The sequence below is a fragment of the Centrocercus urophasianus genome, unplaced genomic scaffold, assembly GCF_019232065.1.
Source record: "Centrocercus urophasianus isolate 14NV4802_14NV808 unplaced genomic scaffold, USGS_Curo_1.0 seq_11, whole genome shotgun sequence".
NCBI classification, from domain to species: Eukaryota; Metazoa; Chordata; class Aves; order Galliformes; family Phasianidae; genus Centrocercus; species Centrocercus urophasianus.
The window spans coordinates 69,206-92,436 of NW_024884253.1; the positions used below are offsets into that span (position 1 = coordinate 69,206).

Below are 23,231 nucleotides of genomic sequence, written 5' to 3' on the forward strand. Positions count from 1 at the left end.
CTGCTGAGCCTGGGCAAAACCCAGCTGGCAGCAGGGCAAGCTGTGGGGCTAAGGAGCTATGGGGCTGAGGAGGGAGCAGAGGGTCACGGCAGGGATTTGGGGATGCAGGGGTTCAGGGTGAGTTTTTTCCCATCCCCATGCTTTGGATCTGTGGGGCTGCCATGGGATTTGCACCAGAGTGGCACAGTGCAGCACTGGGGCTCTATGCTGGAGCACCCAGAGGGGCTGGTGTTCGGCTCAGGCACCTCAGGGTCCCGTTGATGGGTGCTCAGGCTCCAGAAAGTCCCAGTGATGGAGGCTTCAGGCATTTCAAGGTCATGGTGATGGATGCTCAGGTACCCAAGGATCCCAATAATAGAAACTTGGGCATCTCAAAGTCCTGGTAATTGAGGCTTAGGAACCTCAGCATCCTGGTGATAGAGGCTCAGACACCTCAAGGCCATGGTGATGGAGGCTCAGGTACCAGGAAGTCTTAGTGAGGGAGGTTCAGAAACTTCAGGGTCCCAGTGACCAAAGCTCAGGCACCTGGGGATCCTGTGGTTGAGGATTCAAGGATCTGCTGATGGAAGCTCAGGTATCTCTGGATCCTGGTGATAGAGGCTTGGGAACCTCAGGGCCATGATTGTGGAGGCTCAGGCTCTGAAAGATCCCAGTGATGAAGGCTTGGGCTTTTCAGGTTCATGGTGATGGATGCTCAAGTACTCAAGGGTCCCTGTGATGAGGACTCAGGAGCCCAGGGATCCTGTGGTTGAGGCTCAGGAGTCTCAAGGTCCCAGTGATGGAGGCTCAGCTACCCAAGGATGCCAAAGGTGGAGGATTAGGAACCTGAGTCCTGATGATAGAGGCTCAGCACAGCATCATCAGCCACCAGCCCTGCTGGGAGATGAGACACAGGAGCTGCTGTGAACATGGAACCTGCGGAGGCTATTTCAGTCCTCATTAAAGCCATCAAACACAGAACCCACTTGGAGCGACTCGTGCCTCTGTCTGAATGCCATGAAATCCTCATTCCTATCCCAGTGGTTGCCATGATCCTCATGGTTTGCAGCTCCACTCACGGCTTATGGGAGCCATTAATATCTTCTCAGCTTTTAAGGGTGCAGGTAGAGAACTCCACGTTTGTGCTTGGCAGTCTACTTTCTTCCATGAAGAATTAGGGAATTAGGGTAAAGAGGAGATCCTGATGTTGTGTGTGTGTTTTGTTTTTTTTGTTTTTTTTTTAATTTATTTTTTCTTTCTTTATCCATGAATCAACTTCTGTTTTCAGCCCTTCTGTGGAGCAGAATGAGCTTTTGTTTAAAGCAGTGAGCTGCAGAGATGTTGGCTTCTTGTGTTTATGTTTTCCATATCCAGGCAAATCCCATCTCAGAGCCCCTTGAGCGCAGGTCTGGGAACTGAACATCCCAACCACAGCGAACAGAGGATCAGAATAGAAGATTGCTTTTACACAGGGGATTTTGCAGCATGAGTTTGGCTTCTGATGTCCATCCAAGGCACGCAGGCAGAGAAGGAATGCTCTGTTTTCAGTCTGCAATGGAGTCACTGTTTTAATTTTAGCTCCTCCGGAGCAAAGATGTAACCAAGCTGTTACCAAAGCAAAGCACCTTATGGGGGGTGGAAGAGGCAGAAGGACTGAACCTCCCCATCCAGCAGTGTGTGGGTAGCAGGTCTTGGGACACCCCAAAACCTGGTGAAGCTGAACACCCAAAATCTGTGCTTCCTTCTTAAAAAAAACGAAAAGATTCATCCCTGCTCATGGATGTCCTTTCCCAGAGGCAGATCTGCCCACAGAGTTCCCAAGCTCCCAAGTAGGGAGGGCAGCCAGTGCAGAACAAACCCCAAACCATTTAAAAATGTCACCAAAATCTTTCTGAGCATCTCTTCCTCTCTGGAAAAAATAAAAATAAAAAGCTGATGCTACTTTCCCTTTGTAGGACTGGCACTGCTCAGTCAATAAGTCACAGATTTCTGTTTATTGGGTGTGGCTTGCTGCTCCTCTCTTTGGCCATGTTGTGAAATTCCAGAGCCTCGTTGCACTGAAAGGTTTTGCAAATGTTTTTTAGCCACGAGCCTTTGAGCTGCAGGTCGTGCAATGGAAATGTTGCAATTGATCTTTGCAGGTGGTTTTGCAATGGCGTTGGCCTGGGACCGAGAAATGTGGAACAGACAGTAAAAGTGGGACGATCCAAAGTGTCTGCAAAGGGGACGGTGGGGACAAGAGGACATTCATATAGCCTTGCATGGCCATAGCCAGAAGGCGGAATGGGGCTATTCAGTCCCTGCCCAAACCATTCCTATTTCAGCAGGTAAAAGTAGAGGACAGAAAGAAATCTGTTGGCAAAGAGCTGGGAATGGCAGCACCGATTATTGCTCTCATTTCTCCCCTTCCCCAGATTCATGTATTTAAGTCTGTGTGCCTGTGCCAGCAGCGAGACTGCAGGCAAGAAAAAGGGCAGAAAAATAGACATCATAGCAGAAAACTGTTGCCCACTTGATAAATGAAGGTGGTTTTTCCTTTAGGATTGTGCAGCAGTTTCTTTTCCTGTTGCTGATATTTTCCTCTCTGGTTTCCATCTAACCCAGGAGACATCTCCTTCCCCAGAGCTCCTAGTCGTGCTATTATCAGCAAAAATAGGATTCGAGAGTTTGCTTGCCCTTGGGGAGGAGATTTCTTTTTTGCAAAAGTTAAAATAGAGAAAACTTTTTTGGAGAAGAAGCAACTTTCTTCAGTGATAAATAGCTGCTGAGCTCCTACAGAGCAGGGCGAGGGGCTGAAGGATGCAGGAGATGACCCCTGGGATCCTGAGCTGAGCCCTTGGGGCTTTTAGGAGGATTAGCAGTACCTCTTTGTTCTCGAGCTTGGATTTAATAACCTGACACCGTCTTGCTTGAATTGCTCTTCCTTTTCCCCTGATGCTTTCCTTCTTCCTTGGACTCAAGTTAGTTCTCACTACTGTCTTGTACAATGGTGTTATTGCAATTGTCTCTAAAGAGAACTGTGCTTATTTCTTCTGCTGCTATTTGGCCCATGGCACTCCTCCTCCTGAAGCATTGCATCAGCTCCTGATCTCCTTCCATTGCAAATTAAGAAAGAGTGGTAAAATCCATTGGAACAGGCTGCCCAGGGAAGTGGTGGAATCACTGTCCTCAGAAGCGTTCAAGAAACGTGGAGATGTGGCACTGAGGAACATGGTTCAGTGGGCAATATTGGTGGAAGGTGGATGGTTGGACTAGATGATCTTAGAGGTCTTTTCCAACCTTAGTGTTTCTGTGATGCTATGAGATGCTCCGTCTTCCTCTCAAGTACCTGCACATTTCTCACCTGCCATCTGAGCAACTCATCTTGGAGAAACAGCTCTCTGGGACTAGACTGGTTAAAAAGGGAGGCAGAGATTTCTTGGCAGCTGGAGTGTGGACTGAAATCTTCTTTGCAATTCAGAGGCTTGCAGCTTGTGATGGGCCACCTCAAGATGTTCTCATGGTTTTGTGCTTAGGTCCAAGCAAGACAGGTTCATGCTAGTGCCTCAGAAGAGATCCCCATGCTGTTCTTCTCCCATGGACCTTCATTCCATTGCTTGTAGTTTTGTGGGTATGTGGCGAATCTTATTGAAGGCCAGATCAAGCAGAAAACTAAACCAGAATGAAAAAGAGGAGAAGGAGAAAGAAGAAACAGAGGTGGAGAGAGAAGAAAAGGAGAATGAAAGAAAGAGGAAGGGAAGTAGAATGGAAAAAGGGAAGAGCAAGGAGAAGGTGAAGAGGACATCACGCACATCTGATTAGATATTATTTTTAATATTATTTCTCTTCTCCTTTTTCATTCCCCTTCTCTTTCTCCTCCTCCTACTTCTCATTCACCTTCTCCTTTCTCATTCTTTTTTTCTCCTTCTCCTTTTTCTTCTTCTCTTCCTCCTCCTCCTTCTTCATTGTCTTCTTTTTTAATATTGCCACACATAAATATTTCCATTTTTCAATGGCTCACGTTTTCTAAGCCTTCACAATATAGATTTCCCACTTCTTTCTGGATTCCCACAATTTTAAATTTTTTATTAATATGTTTCCTTCAAAACTTTTTGCAATGCTTCATCTGAGACCCACAGGTGCCCCACAGAGAAGAATTACACCTGCTTTCCTAGGCAGGATGCTCCTGTTAATGGATTCCAGGCCGTGCTGGAGGATCCAGGGTTCCCTGGAGATCCCTATGCCTTTCGAAATTGGGAGCAGGTGGCAGAAATGCCGATGCCTCCCACTCACCCTTGTCGTCAGGTCCCAGCAATGTGCTGGTGCAGCGCTTAATGAAGTTTCGTGTTTTCGCTTGTCTCAGCACGTTTAGCCACTGAGAGACTCCAGACTAAACCACGATGAGACCATGATTTCAAATGTGTGAGCAGCTTAATTGGGTCCTATTGCACACTTGTCGCTGGATCCGCAGTTCTAGTGATGTTTAGGGTCATTAGAGGGATTAGCACCATGTTTATTCTGGGTGGAATGAGACAATTTAATTTCTTTTAAGTGTGCCAGCCTGCCTGGGGCATTTTCACACAGATACCCTGCCAGCCCAGCACCAAAAACCCACACTTGCATTTTACTGCTTTTTTAATTAAATTAGACTTACAAACAAGTGTCATACAAGCGTAGTGTTATGAACAAAGAACAAGTGCTGTGAATTCCTGCAGCTTTCGGATGTGCTGTTTGTAACAGGTGTCAATGAACTCCTTACAGAATGCTGGAAAGGAACAAGAATTTTAGTGATGCAGCATCCTACATGGGAGTATTCCATGCCTCAAGGCATGATGCTCTTGTCTCTTCCCTATAGAAGATCCAGTTCAAGATAAAAGTGCTGTCCTTGCTCCTCTACACCCCTTGTCCACCGAACTTTCCTATATGGAACACCCAAGGATACTCCAAAGAGCATCCAAAAAGCACCAAAGGGAGCCTAACATCTTCCAGCGCTACCTTGCCCCGTACTTACCTTTTTGTAGTGATGTATTTTGGTATAGGTTGGCAAAATGCTGCTTTCAGCTCATTTGTTCCCAAGGCTGGGTGTTGTGGGAGTGGTATTTTGGCACAGATTGGCAAAACGCTGCTTTCGGCTCATTTGTTCCCAACATGGGGTGTTGTGGGAGGGTGGATACATGGCTTCCCTCTGTTAAAAATTAGCTTTCCTTGTGCATGTGCTGAATTAATTTTAATTCAGAGCAGCTCATTCTTGCTCATTTATGCAAGCCACTCCGATCTCTGTGCCAGCACCAGGGAGGGAGCAAGCAGCTGGGAGCGGAGGAGGCTGCTTTTGGCACAAGTGCCAGTTTCTACCAGTGTGAAGTGGTTACAAAATTCTGGGTGAGGCTTGGGGATCAATCGATGCTGATCAGAGGTTTTCATCTCAGATCTGCCCTCTGGTGCCCCTTCCCTACCCCACAGGATTGCAGAAGAGGATGCATATTAGTCTTCCAAAGGGTTTCAGGGGAAGCAAAGAGGCTCTCTGACTGCATTGTGTTGTGACCTTGTTTAACGTGATGGGTTTTATTCCCTTAGGGAAGAATGGAATTATGAAGAAAACAAACTCCTGGAGGAAAATGTCTGTATAAATGATGTTATTCTCTGTTTGCGCTCTCAATTTTATGGATGTACTTTGTAGGTACTCCTGACTTATGCAGGCCATGTGACTTTCAAGATGGGGCACGTAGGACAGTCCAGGTCATAAAAAAGTCCTTTTAGGGTGAGAAAGTAGAAGCAGATCTCAGGAAGCTACCTGGTGCTACTGGATTTGCTGCAATTTCTGGCAGGTAATCAGTAATGGGGTGGTATATTGGTGGTTGGTAGATGGCTGGTCTAGATGATCCTAGAGGTCTTTTCCAACCTTAATAATCCTGTAAATCTGTGACTCTATAATATAAAAGCCCTGAAAGCTGCCAAAGAAATGTGTCACAAAACTCTTTGAAAGGGTACATAACTGCAGGATAAGGGGAAACGGTTTTAAGTTGAGGGAGGGAAGATTTAGGTTGGTTGTCAGGGGAAGTTCTTTACAGAGAGAGTGGTGAGGTGCTGGAACAGGCTGCCCAGAGAGGTTGTGGATGCCCTGTGCCTAGAGGTGCTCCAGGCCAGATAGGATGGGGAGGGCAGCCTGGACTAGTATTAAATGGGGAGGTTGGTAGCTCTGCATGTGGCAGGGGGGTTGGAGATTCATGATCCTTGAGGTCCCTTCCAGCCCTGGCCATTCTGTGTGATTGTGTGTGTGTTTGTGAGCAGGGGACCCTGGTGGGTCTGGGGCATAGAGAAAGGTAGATCATAGAATCACAGAATGGATGAAGTTGGAAGCACCTCTGAATCCATGTGGTCCAACTTCTGCTTGAGAAGGGCAGTGCCATGCCCAGGTGGGATTGGAGATCCACAAAACCATTCCCCCAGGCTCCTCTCTGGTCCCTGTGCTAAGTAATGAGCTGAGAGAACTCCTGAGACACAGTTAGTCCCTGCGCTGGCCTGTCATTGGACACTCATGGCTATAAATTCCTGCTGTGACGGATTTATAACCATGAATGGAATCCTCCTGAGGATCCCCTACCCCATGCTCAGCAGCACCAGCTCTTTCAGCCTTTCCTCCCAGCAGAGCTGCTCCAGGCCCATGGTCATTTTGGTGACTCTTCACTGGACTCTCCAATGGACTCCAACCTAGATGGGACTAGTAGCTGGGATCAGAGAAGGGTGTAAAGGGGATGGGGACGGAGGATGATCACAAGGCGTAGCTACATGAGGCTGATGGTTGGAAACAGCTGAGCCACGCTGGGATGGGGACAGGGAGCAGAGAGAGACAGACCGGGCCGGACTGGGATGGAAGAGAGAGAAGAACAAGGCCGCAGCCTACTTCAGGCTTCAGAATGCACGCTAGGCCGCAGCCTCCTTCGTTGCCAAGCAACGCTCTCAGCGACCCGCGGGCGTCACGTGACGGTGCGAGGTCACGTGAGTGAGCAATACCGGCTGTCGCGGGATGATGACGTAACGCTTGTGGGGCGTTGCGGGAACGTTGCAGGGATGGAGGAAAGGGAGAGGCTGCGGAGAGAGATCCGGCTGCTGCAGGGTACGGTAGGGCTGGGCCTGAGGGAGGCTTGGAGACCGCGAGGGGCGGTTAGGAGGTGCGTGGAGGGCGTGGGAGTAGGAGGAAGGCCTATGGGGTCCGTGGGGGCAGCCAAGAGGCCTTTGGCGTGTTTGGGGGGTAGCCAGAAGGCTCGTGGGGATGCGTGGGGCCTGTGGGAGAAGTCGTGAGGTTCCTCGGACGCGTGGTATTGTGGGGGGTAGCCAGGATGTCCGTCAGGCTCGCGAGAATAGCTCGGAGGCACCTGAGGTGCATGGGTTTCGTGGGCCTCCTTGGGTGTTTGCGGCTTGTGGTGGCCACCAAGAAGCCGTAGGGGGATGTGAGGCTCCTGGGGTGTGTAGGGTCTATGGGGGTTGCCAGGAGGATCTTGGGATACAGGGGGTATGTATGGATGGCCAGCAGGCCTGTGAGGTGTGTGGGGGCAGGCAGATGTCTTCAGGAGTAGAAAAGGAGTAGGCTGGTGGTAGAGAAGAGGGATGGAAGGATGTGGAGAAGGCCTAGGAATGTAAAGGAAATGGCGGCCCTGGGTTTTCTGGATGGAGATGGGGAGAGGAGAGGGCTCAGGAGTGTTGGGTCTGGGGAGAGAATATAGGAGACCTGGGTGGGAGAGGGTAAGGGGTGGGTGGAGACCTCTGGGCATCCGCACACTGCAGTGCATGTCACCCTCCTGGGAGGGACATGTCCCAACAGTTCCTTGTCATGTTCAGGAGCAACACTGGGGATCCCCAGGTGGCACAGAATGGGGCTGTGTCCCTCGTCCTCATTCCTTGGATTCCTCATCAGCTTTGTGGGGGAGGAGTGGGTGTATTTGTATGCCCTTTCCTTGCTTGGGAGAGCATCAATGCTCGTTCTTAGAAATAACTGGCTCTATTTGTAGCCCCCCAAGGTAATTTTTCCACATTAGAAATGCTTTGCAGCTATCTACTTCATCCAAGAACCCTCTTGTTGGGCAGTAGGAAAAAAAAATTTCATGCTGGAGCATGCTGACACCTACATATAAGGCTCTAAAATCCTTTGGCAATCCCTTCTGTTGAAAATGTTTTCTAAGCACTAGGCAGACCCTCTGTAATCCATGCGTGTTGATTAGCTCAGCTGCTAATTAGGAGCCCAAAGCACCAGGGGGTATGGTGACGTCGTAAAGGGATGAAGGTGCAGTGACTCAGTACAAAGCTGGGGCTGCTTTGGAGCTTCCTCATTGTTACTTTATGTTTTGGGCTTGCACTGTGCTATGTGTGTAAGCAGCCCAGTGTAAGTGGAACCCTCCTGCCAACCTTGTAGCAGGACTCAGAGGTTGCTCTGAAATAATTCATTTCGTTAGGCTCCAAAAACAAGAATACTGATGGTCTGTTTTGGTGCTGGCACACCCCAAAAAAAAGGAGTATAAAGGATCAGAAGGTGGCCAACAGCAGTAATGAAGTGTGTGTTAAAGGTCTGTTTGTACATCAGACCTGCTGTCATGCTGTATCACTTTTGTTACCGGTTTTCATGAAGATGGAAGAAAATAATTGTTTTCAAGTTCTTGTGTGTGTGTGTGTGCGTGGTGTTTTTTTGTTTTTCATTTTCTAGCACCACTTACCTAAAATCTGGCCAAAGTGAGTGATCGTCCTCATTGCAGTGTGAGGAAAAGTAGAGCTGTGATGTTAGAAACCTCCCTCTTGGGATTGACAATTAACAGATGCTGTCTTCTGTTCTTCAGGTCTCATAGACAACCACAGGAACACCCATGGGGATGTGCCACGACCGCTGTCTTCTGCTCCACGGATGTGGAGCAACACCACACAGGCCCCATTCAGCAGGAGGGGAGCGTTCTCAGCCCGGTATCCCCAGCTGCAGCCTCCCAGGGACTTCCAGCCACGCCGAGCTCACTCTTGGAGGAAGAAATACTCCCTTGTGAACCAGCCCTCAGGACCAGGGTGTGATGTTGGGAATGCCACCACATCCAGGGCTTTTGGGAGCAACGAAGACAGCCAGGCAGCCGTGCCATCAGCAGCGTCCCCAGAGAGACAAGTGGACTTAACAACAGATGGGAACATCGTTGTGGGCATCCAGGTGACACAGAAGACTGGTCTTGTAGGTACTGAAGGATTTAGTGATGCGAGAGTTTATTGTGATGTTTCTGGGCTTAAAACAGAGCTTGTTGCTCCGGATGATGGTAATGTGCAGGATTCTTCCATTCCTCTGTACACAAACCAAGAAGAAGAGCCAAAGCCTTCTCTCTCTGTTTCATTTAGCTCGTCTCACCGTGTTGTCAGCTCATCCTACCCGTTTGACAATCCCAGAAAGGTGCACCTGGCTGAAAGCTCCAGAAGTGCCAGCGAAAGCGCCGTCACACTGAAAACAGAGCCACAGCCACTGTCAGCTCTGCCGAGCTGTGAGCAGGCTCAGCAATCGATGTGGTGGAAGCCAGAGCCACCCGCTCTGGGGCAGTGCAGCTGGGAGCAAGTTGAGGACGTTCACAGAGAGCCAAAGCTCTTTGGAAATGCAGAGATGCACTCTAAACCGACTCAGGCACTGACTTTGGCAGTTGTGATGTCTCCAGTGAAGAACAAGTTTTCTGTAATCCCCAAAGTTTCCAGTCTCCAAAGAGCTGCCTCGGCGACGGTCTCCAGCAAAGCTTCAAAGTTCAGGAAAACCAATTATACCTGGGTTGCAAACCCTAGTAAATGCTCTCGTCCTGTGAAGAGATGGATCAGCCCGAGAGCTTCTGACAGCGCTAAGAAGATCACTGGTGGAGCTGAGAGAGGTTCAAAAATATCTCCAAAGACAGATTTGGGAGCAAAGGTGAAGAAATCGGGGCTGCAATCCAAAGTGGGTGTTTCTCCCAGCAAGTATAAGTGGAAAGCCTCCAGCCTGCAGGCTTCACCCTCCACATCCAAGTCAGCATTCAGGTGGCAGTCGGAGGATCAGAAGATGTCCTCAGCCTTCAACCGGCTGCCTCCCAGCGAAACATCAGTTGGAGTGAATCCCTCCTTAGGTGAGGCTGTGCTTACCAGTTATAAAGTGAAGAGTCGGACAAAAATCATCAAGAGGAAGGCAAGCTCAAGGTAAGATCATAGAAAACATGAAGGTTGGAAAGACCACTAAGATCATCGTGTTTAACCATCACCGTGTCACCAAACCATGTTGAGTTGCTGGTCTTCTCAGAAGAATTGTCACTGCACGTGTCCATAGGCTTTAAGTGAAGCTGGAACAGTTTTTTCTTTATACCTCTGGGACAAAGGATCTCTTCTGTGTTGAATAATGTGTACTGCACATAAGTTACATAATGTGTATTAACGTGTAATGTGTAAAATTAATGTGTATGCACATAAGGCATAGATATGAATGAAATTACAGTGAGACTTGTATATTGGTGGATCTGTTTGCTTTCCCCTTTCCAGCTAGTGTGACTCTGTTCTCTATGGAGGAATCCTGCTTTTCAGGGTTGCAAGGACTGATATTTTAATTATTTTATCAGTCTGGGTAACTCAGAATTTAATTTTTCAAACAGAACTTGTCTCCCATTCCTTTTTCTCCAAAGACTTTAGCTCAGCACTTACCAGGCTTCTCCCTGGCCTGGATAACAGACCAATATTAAAAGAGAAGGAAATAGGTACTTTCCCTATTGATTTATTTTCAGAGTTTTGTTGCACTGGGAGCTGGTGAAAGGAGAACAGACTTGGATCACACTTACCTTTTATTATCCATGCCTGTAAAATGCACAGGGACAAAGAGGAGACAGAAGCTGAGCTGTGCAGGCTGTGTGTGCTGGAAAGAAATGCTGCCTAGCTGTAAATCTGATAGATCTGCAGTGCTCTCTGCTTTTAGTACTATTCTTTTTGAGCTGTCCACCACTGCAACCCAAGCATCTTCCCTGAAGGTTCTTACTCCTCTCCTTGTAGGGTTGGTGTCAGGTTTTGCTATCCTGGGAAAATGTGTTGTGCTGAAGCAGCTGAGATTCTTCTGGAATGATTTTTCAACTATCCCTGTATCTGATAGGGGCAAGATTAAAAAATGAAGCGTGGCAGAAGGAAAAGGTGTATGGGCTGAGTTATCTGGACTGGAAGTGGAGGGGAAATAAAGGGGTCATGGATAAAAAGTGTCATGGAAGTGCTGCAAGGACTTCCTGGTGGAAAAGCTGTGTTCTGTGCTGATGTTTTCATCAGGGCTGGATGCAAGCCAGGATAGGCTTAAGGAAAGGATAAGTGGGATGAAGTGGAGGCAGTGGCACAGATGTGTGATCTTTGCTATGGGACTGGGTAGTACCTTTTCCCAGGTCCTCTCCTTGGATCCTGTCATCCCTCTGAAGGACACCATTCCCTCCTCTGCATCTCTTAAGCAGAAGTGAGTTGAGTCAAGCTGTCAAACACCTCATGCTCCATCTGTGCTTTGCCAGAAATTCCTTAGATTCACTTATTTTCTTGCAGTGTTCTTTTCAGTGCTTCTTACAGGGCAGCATTATGGAGGAGAAACAGAGCTTGGTGACCCACCGTTTCAGTTGTGAGCAAGAGGACCAACTGTGTTTCAATCACACCCCCACCCTCTTCTAACAGTCTGGTATTTGCATTCACAGCTACCCAGCGGATAAGAAGAGCAGTCCTTTGCTCACCACACCACTGAAAAGCCCCTTCCATCCCAGGAAGAAAAACACCCTGCGGGGAAAAGCTTCTGTGACTCCAAAACGCTCCTCGCCCAAGGGGCTGGTGCAGATCACCAAGCACAGGCTCTGCAGGCTGCCGACTGCCAGGAACCAGGGTTCCTCCAGGGAAGGTAGGAACAGACATCCTGAGGCTGCTTGCTGAAAACAGCTCCAAGAGAGGCTCTTGGAATTGGAAAATTGGTTATCGTGTCCTCTGGGAGATCTGCTGTTATAGGTCCTGGAACAAACTGGGAGGAGTTCTGGATGGAGTAAGGCTTCTGCCTTAACCCAGAGCTGTGCTTTGACATCTCCAGATAGAGTCATTTCAAAGCTTCCTTTTTGTTCTGAATGCAGTTTTGCTAGACGTGCAAGCATCACATTGGAAGATGCTCGGGAAAGTGAGAACAGCAGGGGCAGTAGCAATACATCTACAAGACTGATCTCTCTTTTTGCACAGGAGAAAAGCTTGTGCTTTTCATGTCACGTCATGAGATGCTCCTTTGGAAGTTAGCGAGCACACCTGTGTCCCAGTGAGATGTCTTTTGTATTGAATATGGCTATAATTGCAGTTGTTAAAGAAATATTGGGTCCCTTATGGTTTGGGTTCATAGTCAGAGCAGACACTGACTTCTTAGGGCTGGCAGAGTTGCACCGAGGAGTACATGAAGCAGCATCATGATGTTTCTGGCTTTGAAGTCAGGTTCTCTTGTTTAGTGTCAACATGATCACCCACAGTTTAATCTGAAGTGTACCCCCAGTTTAATCTGAAGTGTGTGCAAGTACATTTTGATTATGTGCCTATGCTGAGCTCGTTGGCATAGTGGTGCTATCATAGGTATTGCTTGAATAGAGAAAAGGCTGCTTGGGCTACACAATAGCTGCAATTTGCCTCAGAAGGTAAAGCTGCACTTTAATTACTGAATTTACACATGTAATTGTAATTATTTCTGGTTCAAATAGCTGTGTGTTAAGATGTTGCTGTGTTTGGACAGACCAAAAGACAAGAACGGGGGCTTGTGATTCAGGAGAAAGAAGATTTTCTTTTTCTTTCTTTAATGGGAGGAAAAGAAAAATATAACTTAAAAAAATATTATTTTTACTGCATGTGTTTGAAGAAAGATTTGGGGGAATGGAAAGGATGCTGTGATGAGAATTTTGGATCTGTTGCTTGAGGCTGCAGATGTGGCTTGTAAGGAGGTAAGGAAAAGTGGACATCCATGTAACTGCATTCATGCTGATGCTCCACCATTGTGTTCCATGATTTTGGAGCTGAGTCTTGCTTCACTGAGTGATGTCAGCTTACATCTTGCTGTTTGGAGAGGGATTTAGGGTTGCAACAGCCTGAGGAAATAAGAGATGTTGTTTACAGGGCTATAAGCTGTTGTGGTGCTCAGGACCTGAGGTTAAACCACATCTTTGCTCTGTGTAGGTGGAACCACAGTGCTACGCAGGGAGCAGAGTTTGCTCAGCTGTGTGCACTGCAGTGGGAAGCAGAGGAGGTCAGAGTGCTGCAGCTTTGGGGAGGCTCTGAGCTGCCATTGAGGCTTGTCTGGGGCTTAGCAAGCATCTCTTCATTTTATCTCTCAGCAGAAGTGTGTGCCCAGCCAAAATGAAGCTGAGAATATACAAAATAGATCAAAATCTGCTCTCCTGGGAGCATGACTGTCAGCTGCCAGCAGCCTGTGCTTTTGGGGAATGTGTGCTGAATCCTAGTTCCTTGATTGAAGGTAATGAACAGTCCCATGGTGAAAAGATTTATATCTTAAACCACGTAGGCCTGAAAATATGTAGATATTGCAGAAATACAGCTGCGTTCCTGGCTTTTATCAAAGTGGAGGAATGCAAACAAAGAAGCTTAAGAAAAAGAGAAAAATGAAAAATAGGGCTGGAAGTCACTTGGGGAGAGCATTTAATTCAGTCCCCTGCCCAAAATGGATCAGATGATCAAGGTACTTCTGATGCGTGGTAACAAAGCCTGATTTATGAGGTTGTGAGCTGTCAAAGTGACTTATGTTGTTTTCCATTTTGGATCTGTGTGTTTTGTTGTCTGGGCTGATAAGTGTGGAAATAAGAATTTGCTTTACAGAGGCTGGTGTTTATGCTGTGTGGCTTTTTCTTTGCAAACTGCAGCACCTGCTTGAAAAACATCTTGATTTGGTTCTTAAAAGTACTGGTATCATATGGCTGTATGGCTGCTGGTGTTCTTACCTCTGCTGTACCTCCATTTCAGGGATCCCACAGGACTTGACAGATGCTCCTTCGTGTGCCATCAGCAGCTCTGCACGGGGAGGCAGCTGCCAGGCAATGCACAGCTGCTTTGCTTCTTCAGCTGGCAGAGAAATTCAGCAAAAGTCCTGACAGCTCTGAAATTGCAGAATGAACTTTGGTTGTCGCTTGGTGAACACTGAGCACTAAGTTGGTGAGCTGGAAGGCTGTGACACTTGTGTGGCCAACAAAGAAACTGTTGGGTGCTAAAACAGAGATAGGATATTTTCAAGGCAGCATTTCCTACTTTTATGTGAGGATCTGGGTGAGACTCGAGGAAGCTCAGATGTTCCTCATTTGGCATTTGTGGAAATGGAAAGTCACAAACTGATGGGTTGTTCTCACTGTGAATGAGCTTGGAGCTGTCATAAAGTAACTCTGAAATATTTCATCTGAATATGGGATGAGTGAGGGTGCTCAGAATTGGGATATGTCCCAAACTGAAGTTGATCTAATGGGATGGCATTTCTAATGCAGATAACTGTCTAATCCACAGAAGGTTTGTGTGGGGGCTGTTTGTACACAGGAAGATCTCGTGTGTGTGACCAAAGCAAAGAGGAATGAAAAATGTTGAGCCAAATTAATGTTGATAAAACAGCCTTTAGATTTTGGACTACTTGACAACTTAGTGCTTAATATTAATGAATCATTAATATTAAAGTATTCTTTTTCCTTCCTGCTTAAGTTCATAAGCTCTTTTTGAAGGGAAGGGGAACTTGGAGATAATTGCTTTTTTGGAAGTTGTGAACTCACTCAGGTGCCAACCCTGTGGCTTGATGAAGCTGATGGCATCCCAGTTTATGCATGGTGTCCACTTCATTTGGAATCTGGACCAGGCTCCTGCCTAAACATGCTTCCTCTATGTGTTTTTCTATAGAGGGGGCAGACTAGACTGTATAGAGGAGGTACAGTTTAATAATTAAGATCTGAGTGGAGTTTCCACTGATTGCAGTTCTCCCAACTGATTGGTGTGGTTTGGTTTTGGTTTTTTTTTGGGGGGGGGGACATTGACACCAAAAGTTTTGATGCAGAGAATAAACCCTGGACTCCTGCTCAGTCATTTACTGAGCAGCTTTCCTGCCAATAATGGTATGTTGTATTTATGTTGTCTAAATGTCAAATGTCTATCCTGAGTTGGCCTTCCCTTGCTTATTTGCTGCAGCAAATCAGCCAGTGTAATAAAATAGCGAAGTGCATGCTGGAATGGCAGTGCTTCAGACAGTCTCCTTCAGACTGTTTGGCCATGTGTTGTTGGATGAGATTGAGCAGCAACAGTTGGGTTTTTGTGAAGTGAAGGGGGAGTTATCCCCCACCAAAGCATGGCAATATCATCATCTGGTGATACGTTTGAAGGCCAAATCCTAACTTTCAATTGAGTTCTGCCTGACCCAAAAGTGGTGACAAAGGGATGTTCCTGTTCCTCCTGTACTGCAGGTGTGGATATAGGAAAGCCCCTTTTATTTCCACCAGCAGCCACTTGGGAGCTATGAGGGTAACAATTGGTGTCTTGCAGGATGAGGCCCCTTCTCAGCTTGTTTAAAAACAGACAAGTGGTTGCAATTGCAAGCTGCAAAAATCAATGCTTGCCCTCCATGCACTGGCACTGCTCTGGTCGAATTCACCCTGCTTGGACTTTTGACACTGTTGTCTCTTATTGCCTTGATTTTACTATAGGATAAACTAGAACTAATGGCTTAAAATGACTTTTTCTTTTTTTTTTTTTTTTTGGCAAGGATTGGGTGTCAGAGGGGCAGGAGAGCTGGGCTGTGCCTATTCTTTGTATGCCCAGTGTGGAGCTGCGTGACGTTCTCCAATAATGGGGAAGATTTGGGATTTTGGGGAGTTGATTGCTGCCCTTCTTTCCCCTCAGCCCTGCAGAGGGCACTCGTGCCCCTCGCATTTCCCCAGCCCACCTTTTTCTGGTTATTGATGGCCTAATTTCGTCTTTATGTGAAAGAAAGCAGATATCAAGTAATTTGCAGCAATAACCTGCTAATGCTGGGCCAGTATCAAAACTCCCATGTTCATTTCAAGTGGCAGATAAAACACTAATATATAATTATCCTTGCAAATTGGATTGTTTTAAATAACCAAAAGGCTATGGCCAGGAGAAAACTATCCCATTTCCCTTGAGTTACTATTGCGGTGTAATTGCTGCGTTCAATCAATTTCTTTGGCATTAGAAATTCCATCACAATCAACATTAAGCTTTATTCATTGTGATGGCTAAGAGCCGGGCCATTTCTCCTCTTTTCCTTAACTGGCAAAATTAATCAGGGAAAAGATTTTAAACATTTACCCGTGCGAAAGAGGTCAGCTCTGCCACTATATTGCTCAGCAGATAAGGGGGCTAATAAAAAGAAAATTGAATTACTAATGATCGCCAGGAACAGAGTATATAAAACCTGGCAATCGCCCGGTTCAGGAAAAAGGAGAATCAATTTTCTTCGGACAAGGTGCGCTCATTTTTTATTTTGGCGCGTATTATCAGCAATTTAATTTGAAAGAGCATAAACAGGAGGAAACAGTTAGAAAATAATGAGCCCGAAGGTGTAAAATGCTGCAGGATATATGCTGTACACAATTTATTTGGCACAACAGATAATCACTTTAATTGAATTCCAAACTGCATTGTTCAGCAGCGGCGCGGGCTGAACCTGCGTCGCCTGTGGGGATTGAGGAGCATCACAGAGATGCTGGTGAGGGGCTGCTTGGTGTCTTTTCCCCTCTGTAATGTCCCCTTGCAGGCAGGATGTCTCAGCCGGGTGCCCAGAGTTGCTCAGGCAGTCGCAGCTGGCTGTGAGCAGAGAAGTACAAACGAGCTTCTGCTTTCTCTGGGGTAGATTGCATCGCCGTGTCTGTGTTTCTTAAATAATTCGGTGTTGGTCAGGGGTGAGAATTTAGTGCCAAGATCATAGAATTATAGTATGGCTTGGGTTGGAAGGGACCTCAAGGGTCATTAAGCTTCAGCCCCCCTGCAGCAGGCAGAGCTGCCAACCTCCATATCTAATACTAGACCAGGCTGCCCTGGCCGAGGGCTCCATTCAACCTGGCTTTGAACGCCTCCAGGAATGGGGCATCCACAGCCTCTCTGGACACCCTGTTCCAGCACCTTGCCACTATTATAGTAAAGAATTTCTTTCTGATATCCAGTCTGAATTTTCACTTCTTCAGCTTAAAACCATTTCCCCTTGTCTTGCTGTTATCTACCCTTTCCTACCTTTTACCCTTTTACCCTACCTGAAGGCTTCCTTCAGGTACTGGAAGGCTGCAGTGAGGTCATCCCACAGCCTTCTCTTCCCCAGGCTGAACAAGCTGTCTCCAGGCTGAACAAGCCCAGTCATGGAGCTCCTCTCAGGATTTGGGCTGAGGGTTTGCTGAACTGGGTTTCTCCTGTGACAGGAGAGGGATGCAGCCCTTCAAAATGTAATAATTCATTTATTTCTTCTTTTTGAGTGAGTGGGTCACAACTTTGCCGTTATTTGTTTCCAGCAGCAAAGTGGCAATGGTTTCTATCACACTGTTAGCTTTTCGTTTTATGACTTCTGCCCCCATACCACTGTAAAAGTGCTGTGAAATGTGATGTGATGAGGATTTGGGTCTTTCCTGCATGGCGATTGTATGTGGTTCCTCCTCGGTGCTGCTGCTGAGCAAGCAGGATGGGATGCACGAGCTATGTATGCATTTTGTGGTGGAGCCTTCCAGCCTCCTGCAGTCTCACTTGACATCGGGTTAATAATAAGTAATAAGAACTTACATACACAGATACACACCTGATACAGAATCTCACACTCTACAGTCTTCCCAGAACTTGTTGCTGCTTTTTAGGCTGCTCTACAGCTGTTCTGTTCATTCCCCTTCATTCCCCTATGCCTTGCCACCTTCCTTCTCCCTGTGCCTTTCCTTTTTCAGGCTTTCTCCTTTCTTTCCTCACTTCCCTCCCCATGCCTTCTCCCTGCACTTGCCCCGTGTTCTGCTGCTGTTCTCAGCTGACGGTACTTAAACCACACTTTTCAAAGACGTTGGATCAGATCACATACTGTCACTGATTTAAAAAAAAAAAAAAAAAAAAAACCTAAAAGGGTGGTATTATATATGGATAACAAACTACCTGCTTGAAGACCAATAGCAGATCCTCATCCTCGAGTGTCACCATCACCCCCAGGTAGGGCTGGCACTGCTCATCTGCCCTGCAGTGCTGCTCAAACTCCTGGTACGTTCTGCCACCTCCCTGTATCACCTCCACGTGCCAGCTCGTCTCACTTCTGTAGTTCTGACCCCACATGTCCCTGTGTCCCCATATGCCCCCACAAGTCCCCCTGCCCCACTTTGCTCAATGCTGATGTCACCATGGGGTTGAGGATGGGTTGAGAAATGCCTGTGGGGTGCGTGGAGTCCAGGAAGAAGTAGCTGGCCATGCGCAGTGGGGTGATGGTGTTCTTGGGGCATGGCTGCGACAGTGGGGTGGGGGTCATTGCCCCCAAAATGGGGCTTGTGCCCCACACATATGGGCAGATTGTACAGGGAGTGCATTCTGGAGATGATTTGTCTTTTCTGCAAGTCTGCTGTGACTTCAGCAATCCCATGTTGTGCTGCAGCAGAAATGGGGTACTGCAGTATGTCGGTGATCTCTGCCTTGAGGAGCACAGGGGCTACATGAAGCATGCATGCTGCAGCCTCCCTGTTTTTTGGGGGTTTGGGATTGATGTTTGTGCCAAAAGGCTCAAACGCTGCCATACAGGCAGGTGCCAGGTTCACTCACTGAAGACACAGTTCAAGGAACGTTTGGATTTTGTGTTGAGGGACGTGGCTTAGTGAGTACTATTGGTGATAGGTGGATGGTTGGACTTGGATGATCCTGAAGGTCTTTTCCAACCTTGGTGATTCTGTTATTTCACTGCTGACCCAGGGTTGAACCTTCAGAGTTTATAGAATCATCGAGTTTGGAAAAGAGCCTCAAGATCACCCAGTCCAACCCCAACTCATCCTCACCATGTGCCTCAGTGCTGCATTCACCCTTCTCTTTCGCACCTTCAGGGATGGTGACTCTGTGGGCAACTTGTTCTAATTACCTCACCACTCTTTCTGAGAAGGAATTCTTCCTAATATCCAACCTGTGTTAAACCTAGCGACCTCCTCCTGCTTTAAGCCATCTCCTGCTCTGCATATGAAAAGTATATTCAAGTATTTTCATATTTTTTAAGCAGTGGCTTTTGGGTTATGCCTGGGAAGATGTGGGAGAAGTGTGTTATGGAAGCATGTTTGCCATGTTGCACAGTGGTGGCTCACCCTTTAGTTCTTTTTTTTAATGATTAAGGGAGCAGAGTGGATTCGCACTGGGATGTGAATGGTTGGGTATTAGGAAAAGTTTGTTTTAAAGAGTGGTAACATATTAAAATAGGCTCCTTGGAACAGGGAACAACTGTCTCTGGTATTCAACAAACGTGGAGATGATGTACTGAGGGACAGTTAGTGGGTATGGTGGGGATTGGACTGGGTGATCTTAGAGGTCTTTTCCAACCTTAATGATTTCTCAGCTCTTTGCCTGTCCAGTGCACTTTGCAGATGCTAACTATTGAAGCTTTACAGTGCTTTGGTAAGATGATGTCATCTCCTCTGTACAAGTGCTTTGGCAATGGGAAGTCAAATATTGGCAGATGGCAGAACCTTGTGGCCCTGCAAATCTGTGGCCAGAGCAAGAGTTAGCTGCAAGCATGTCATAGAATCATTAAGGTTGGAAAAGGACCTCCAAGACCATCAAGTCCAACCCCAGCCCACCCCCACTGTGCCCACTAAACAGTGTTCCCAAGTGCCACATCTCCACATTTCTTAAATGCCTCCAGAGGTGATACCTCCACCATCTTCCTGGGGTTTCAGCTTGCATCTTTTGTTGCATCCACAACACGTGCTGCTAGGAGGCTAGATTGCATCCTTCCCACTTCAAAATACTTCTTTCCTGCTTCTCTTTACCTTTCTTGTGCTCTCCGCTGAGGTGGGAGAATTGTTTATGATACCAGATTCCTTCTTGTCTTCTGTTAGCACCAGCAGCATTGCAGCTGGGTTCTGTCAATGTATTGAATAGAAGGAAATCCTGTTTGCATTTGCTTCTTTCCAAACAAATATTCTAGCAGGATTTGTAAGATCCTGGATAAGACCTTCCCCCTTCTGTTTGCAGAAGTAGGGATTGGAACCTGGCGGTTGTAATGAGATGATCTTTGAAGTCCCTTCCAACCCAAGCCATCCTAAGACTCTGTAAGTGTCTACTAACTCCTTAATTACAAACAGCAATAGTCACCTTTGGGAAAATTCCCCAAATCTTCATTTCTTTCTTAACTCTCCAAGCCATGCATCATGAGAACACTGAGATGAGCACTTGGAAATGACCAGTAGTCGACGTGGAGGGAACTGGATTGCATTACTCGTGCCCAGGCAAGTGCAGAAAGTCAGCAGGGCGTAAATGGTGAGCAGTAAGTTATGGCTGGCATCTGAATGCCCAGCTGCTGTTAATTTTATTGATGTTGGCTGTCTGTATCCCTTTGGCAGCTTTGAGAATCTCAGTGTTGACCTTCTCTTTTTTTCTTGTAACTTATAAAGTGAAGGTCTATTAGTCAGTAGTTATAATGGGGAGATTCCTGTGTAATAAAGTATTTTTTATTTCTTTCCAAACAAGAGGAACTTCTCTTTGCTTTACTATCATTTTGCTTTTTTTTTTTTCTCTTCAGTGAAGTGCTGCTCCTGTTTGCAAGTGACATCTCGAGTTGCATTACACAGGAGTTTGACGCCTCTGTGACGTCTCATGAAGAGTCCCTTCCCTCGAAAGGAAGATCTTGTATCATGCACAGTGCTCAGGACCCCTCAAATTTCTCCCTTTTCTTCCCCACCCCATCGTTATTCTCATCTTCTGAGCAGTCCCAGCTCGCCAACCCCCTTGTGCCACTTGAGACCACCAGGATAATGGCATTATGCTGCTGTATGTAGGTTGACCTTGCCCATAAATCATGATTTTGGCACATCTCTGGCTTGTCCTTTGGATCAGCGAAGGAGTGTCTTGCAAAGTGGCTGTTTGCTCCTTTGCAGTAATTGGGAAAAGTTCACATAGTTGGCTCTTTGCCTGCTTGGGTTACGTCAGCGGTCGTAAGTAACAGTGTAGGGTTTCTGGCTTCACTTGGCATTTACAGGTGACTTGTCCCAAGCTGCAAAACGGACTGCAGGCAGCCAGCAGTGGGGATTCTGTTTTCAGAGAGCTCTTTTAAAAATAACATTTTGCTTTGAGGGAGGGAAGTCAGTGTTGCTAAGTGAGGAGGCGTTGCAACGGGGACCACCTTGTCCCCAGAGCTCAGAGCTGTGCTGGAGCTTGGGGTCAGACACGAGGACTGCACTTTGGGGAACATCTGGATGGAAATGTGCCAGGCACGTGATGATAATGGCCTGCTGGGTAGGGATGTGTGCAAGGTGCTGATTGCACATCTGGAACACCTGCAAACAGACCATAAAGACCAAGTGATGATAGTCTGGGGAGCAGCAGGGGTTGCCATGTAAACTACTCTGCTCTTCACACAGAATTGCTTAAATTATTCCTAGTTGCGTCCATTCTTTCTTCCTTTTGCTGCAGAATTCAAATTGCTTGCTTGAAAATAATCTCTCTGTACACGTATCCTCTATTTCAGAGCATCTCCTGTGCCTGTGTGCAGTTCTGGCTGCTGTTTTGACTCTGAAATGCTGTTAATAGCAAGCGTGTCTTTGGAGACTAATATATTTATACAACAGGAGGAAATATTTGGCTTTGGGGGTGTATGACATCCTTTCATTGGCTCTGACCCTTGATATTTTCAAGCCCACGGGGGTCCTTTGCTAAGATTTCAGACCTTTCAGGGCCGCGACAAAAAGAAAACCTCCCTTTGGATAAAGACTTAAATAGGAGAAACTAAAAAGAAAGCAGAGAGCGCAGCGGGACGTGCATCTGCCTTGTCCTCCTGGGGCTGCATCGTGCCACCCTGTTCCTCCAAATAGCACATCTCCAGAGCAGAGTAGCACAGTGTACTTTTGGTCATCTCTTGTTGAGTGCTAGATGTCTCTCCTTGCTGTGACTTTTATGATATGGTTTGCAATTGCTTTATTGAATGGCAGAGGTGGTAAAATGAGTTGATTTTTATTTATTTTTTTTTTCCTTTGTGCAGATGCTCCATCTGTGCACCAAAATTTCCTCTGCAGGTGCAAAAAGTGGACTGTGTAGCTTGCTGCTTTGACCTCGGAGGCTGGGTGTCCTGGTACGGAGCAGAAATCATATTGCATGACCTCTGTTTGCAGGTGTAACAGATTGTACAGCCCTCTGGATATCCTCAGGGTGAGAAATATCCAAGCAGTTTCATCACCAATCCTGTCTGTTTAAGGAATGCATCTGAGGAAGCTGGGATGCTGATACATAGTTTTAAAACACAGTTTCCAACCCATCTGGCTCTGATTGTGCTGAATTTCAGTGCTGCTGCCTTTTTTATCCCTTTGATTGTCCTTCCTTGTGTACTTAAAGTCAAAAGAAGGGAAAGAAAAGTGGGCGTTTAAGGCACTTAAATACGAATGGCTCTACAGCCTGGAGCTTGACAATGAGCCTCTTCCCTTTTGTTTCCTTTTCTTGCTATTTTCCTGCACCTAATATGCAAACTGACGGCAAGTATCCCCAGCACGGTCACAGCTGAAATTGCAGATGTTTCCCTGGCTGTGAGCTGATGGCTGCGCTGATACCAAAGCATCCACCGCAGTGCTGTCAGAATCCCCAAATCCCACCCCAGCGCAAATGCTCCTCTCCCTGCAAAACCTGGGTAGGTTCCTCTGTTCTGCTTTCTGCTTCCCGTTCTTCTCCAAATCCCCGTGTACAGTTCTTTTCAAAAATTTTCCTTCTGCAAAACCGTCCCATTTGATTGTCATAGGAACAGCTTCACGCGACGATTCCCCCGTATCGCCGCTGAGCAGAATTAAAGCTCTTCACTCGTGGATCTGTTTGCTTGTGCTGGGCTTTGTGTGCTCTACAAAGCGGTATAAATGAGTAATACCCCTCAGAATATGTAACAGATGCATAAGTGCACCTGGGGTAAGTGCTTTGTGGGCCTGACAGCATCTCCTGTGCTCTACAAAACTGTGCTGTCGCAGCACTTTCTGTGGTTTCGAGTTTCTGCTTCAGTCTAAGGGAATGGGGGAAATGCCTTTACTTCAGTTGTCAACGGGAATTTTGCTCTTGCCCATAGGGGATTTGAGTTTGAGGACAGT

The 23,231-nt window shown here is 46.8% G+C and overlaps 1 protein-coding gene across 1 annotated transcript in view; it reads left to right on the forward strand.

The window, feature by feature from the left end:
• Positions 1 to 6,993: 6,993 nt before the first annotated feature.
• ZC3H3 (zinc finger CCCH-type containing 3) overlaps positions 6,994 to 23,231 on the forward strand; it is a 159,303-nt gene continuing 143,065 nt past the window's right edge. The window contains exons 1-3 of the mRNA XM_042838216.1: positions 6,994 to 7,072; positions 8,784 to 10,131; positions 11,640 to 11,836. Coding sequence (XP_042694150.1) covers positions 7,027 to 7,072; positions 8,784 to 10,131; positions 11,640 to 11,836 — 1,591 coding nt within the window. The 5' untranslated portion in view covers positions 6,994 to 7,026. The remainder of the gene's footprint in view (positions 7,073 to 8,783; positions 10,132 to 11,639; positions 11,837 to 23,231) is intronic.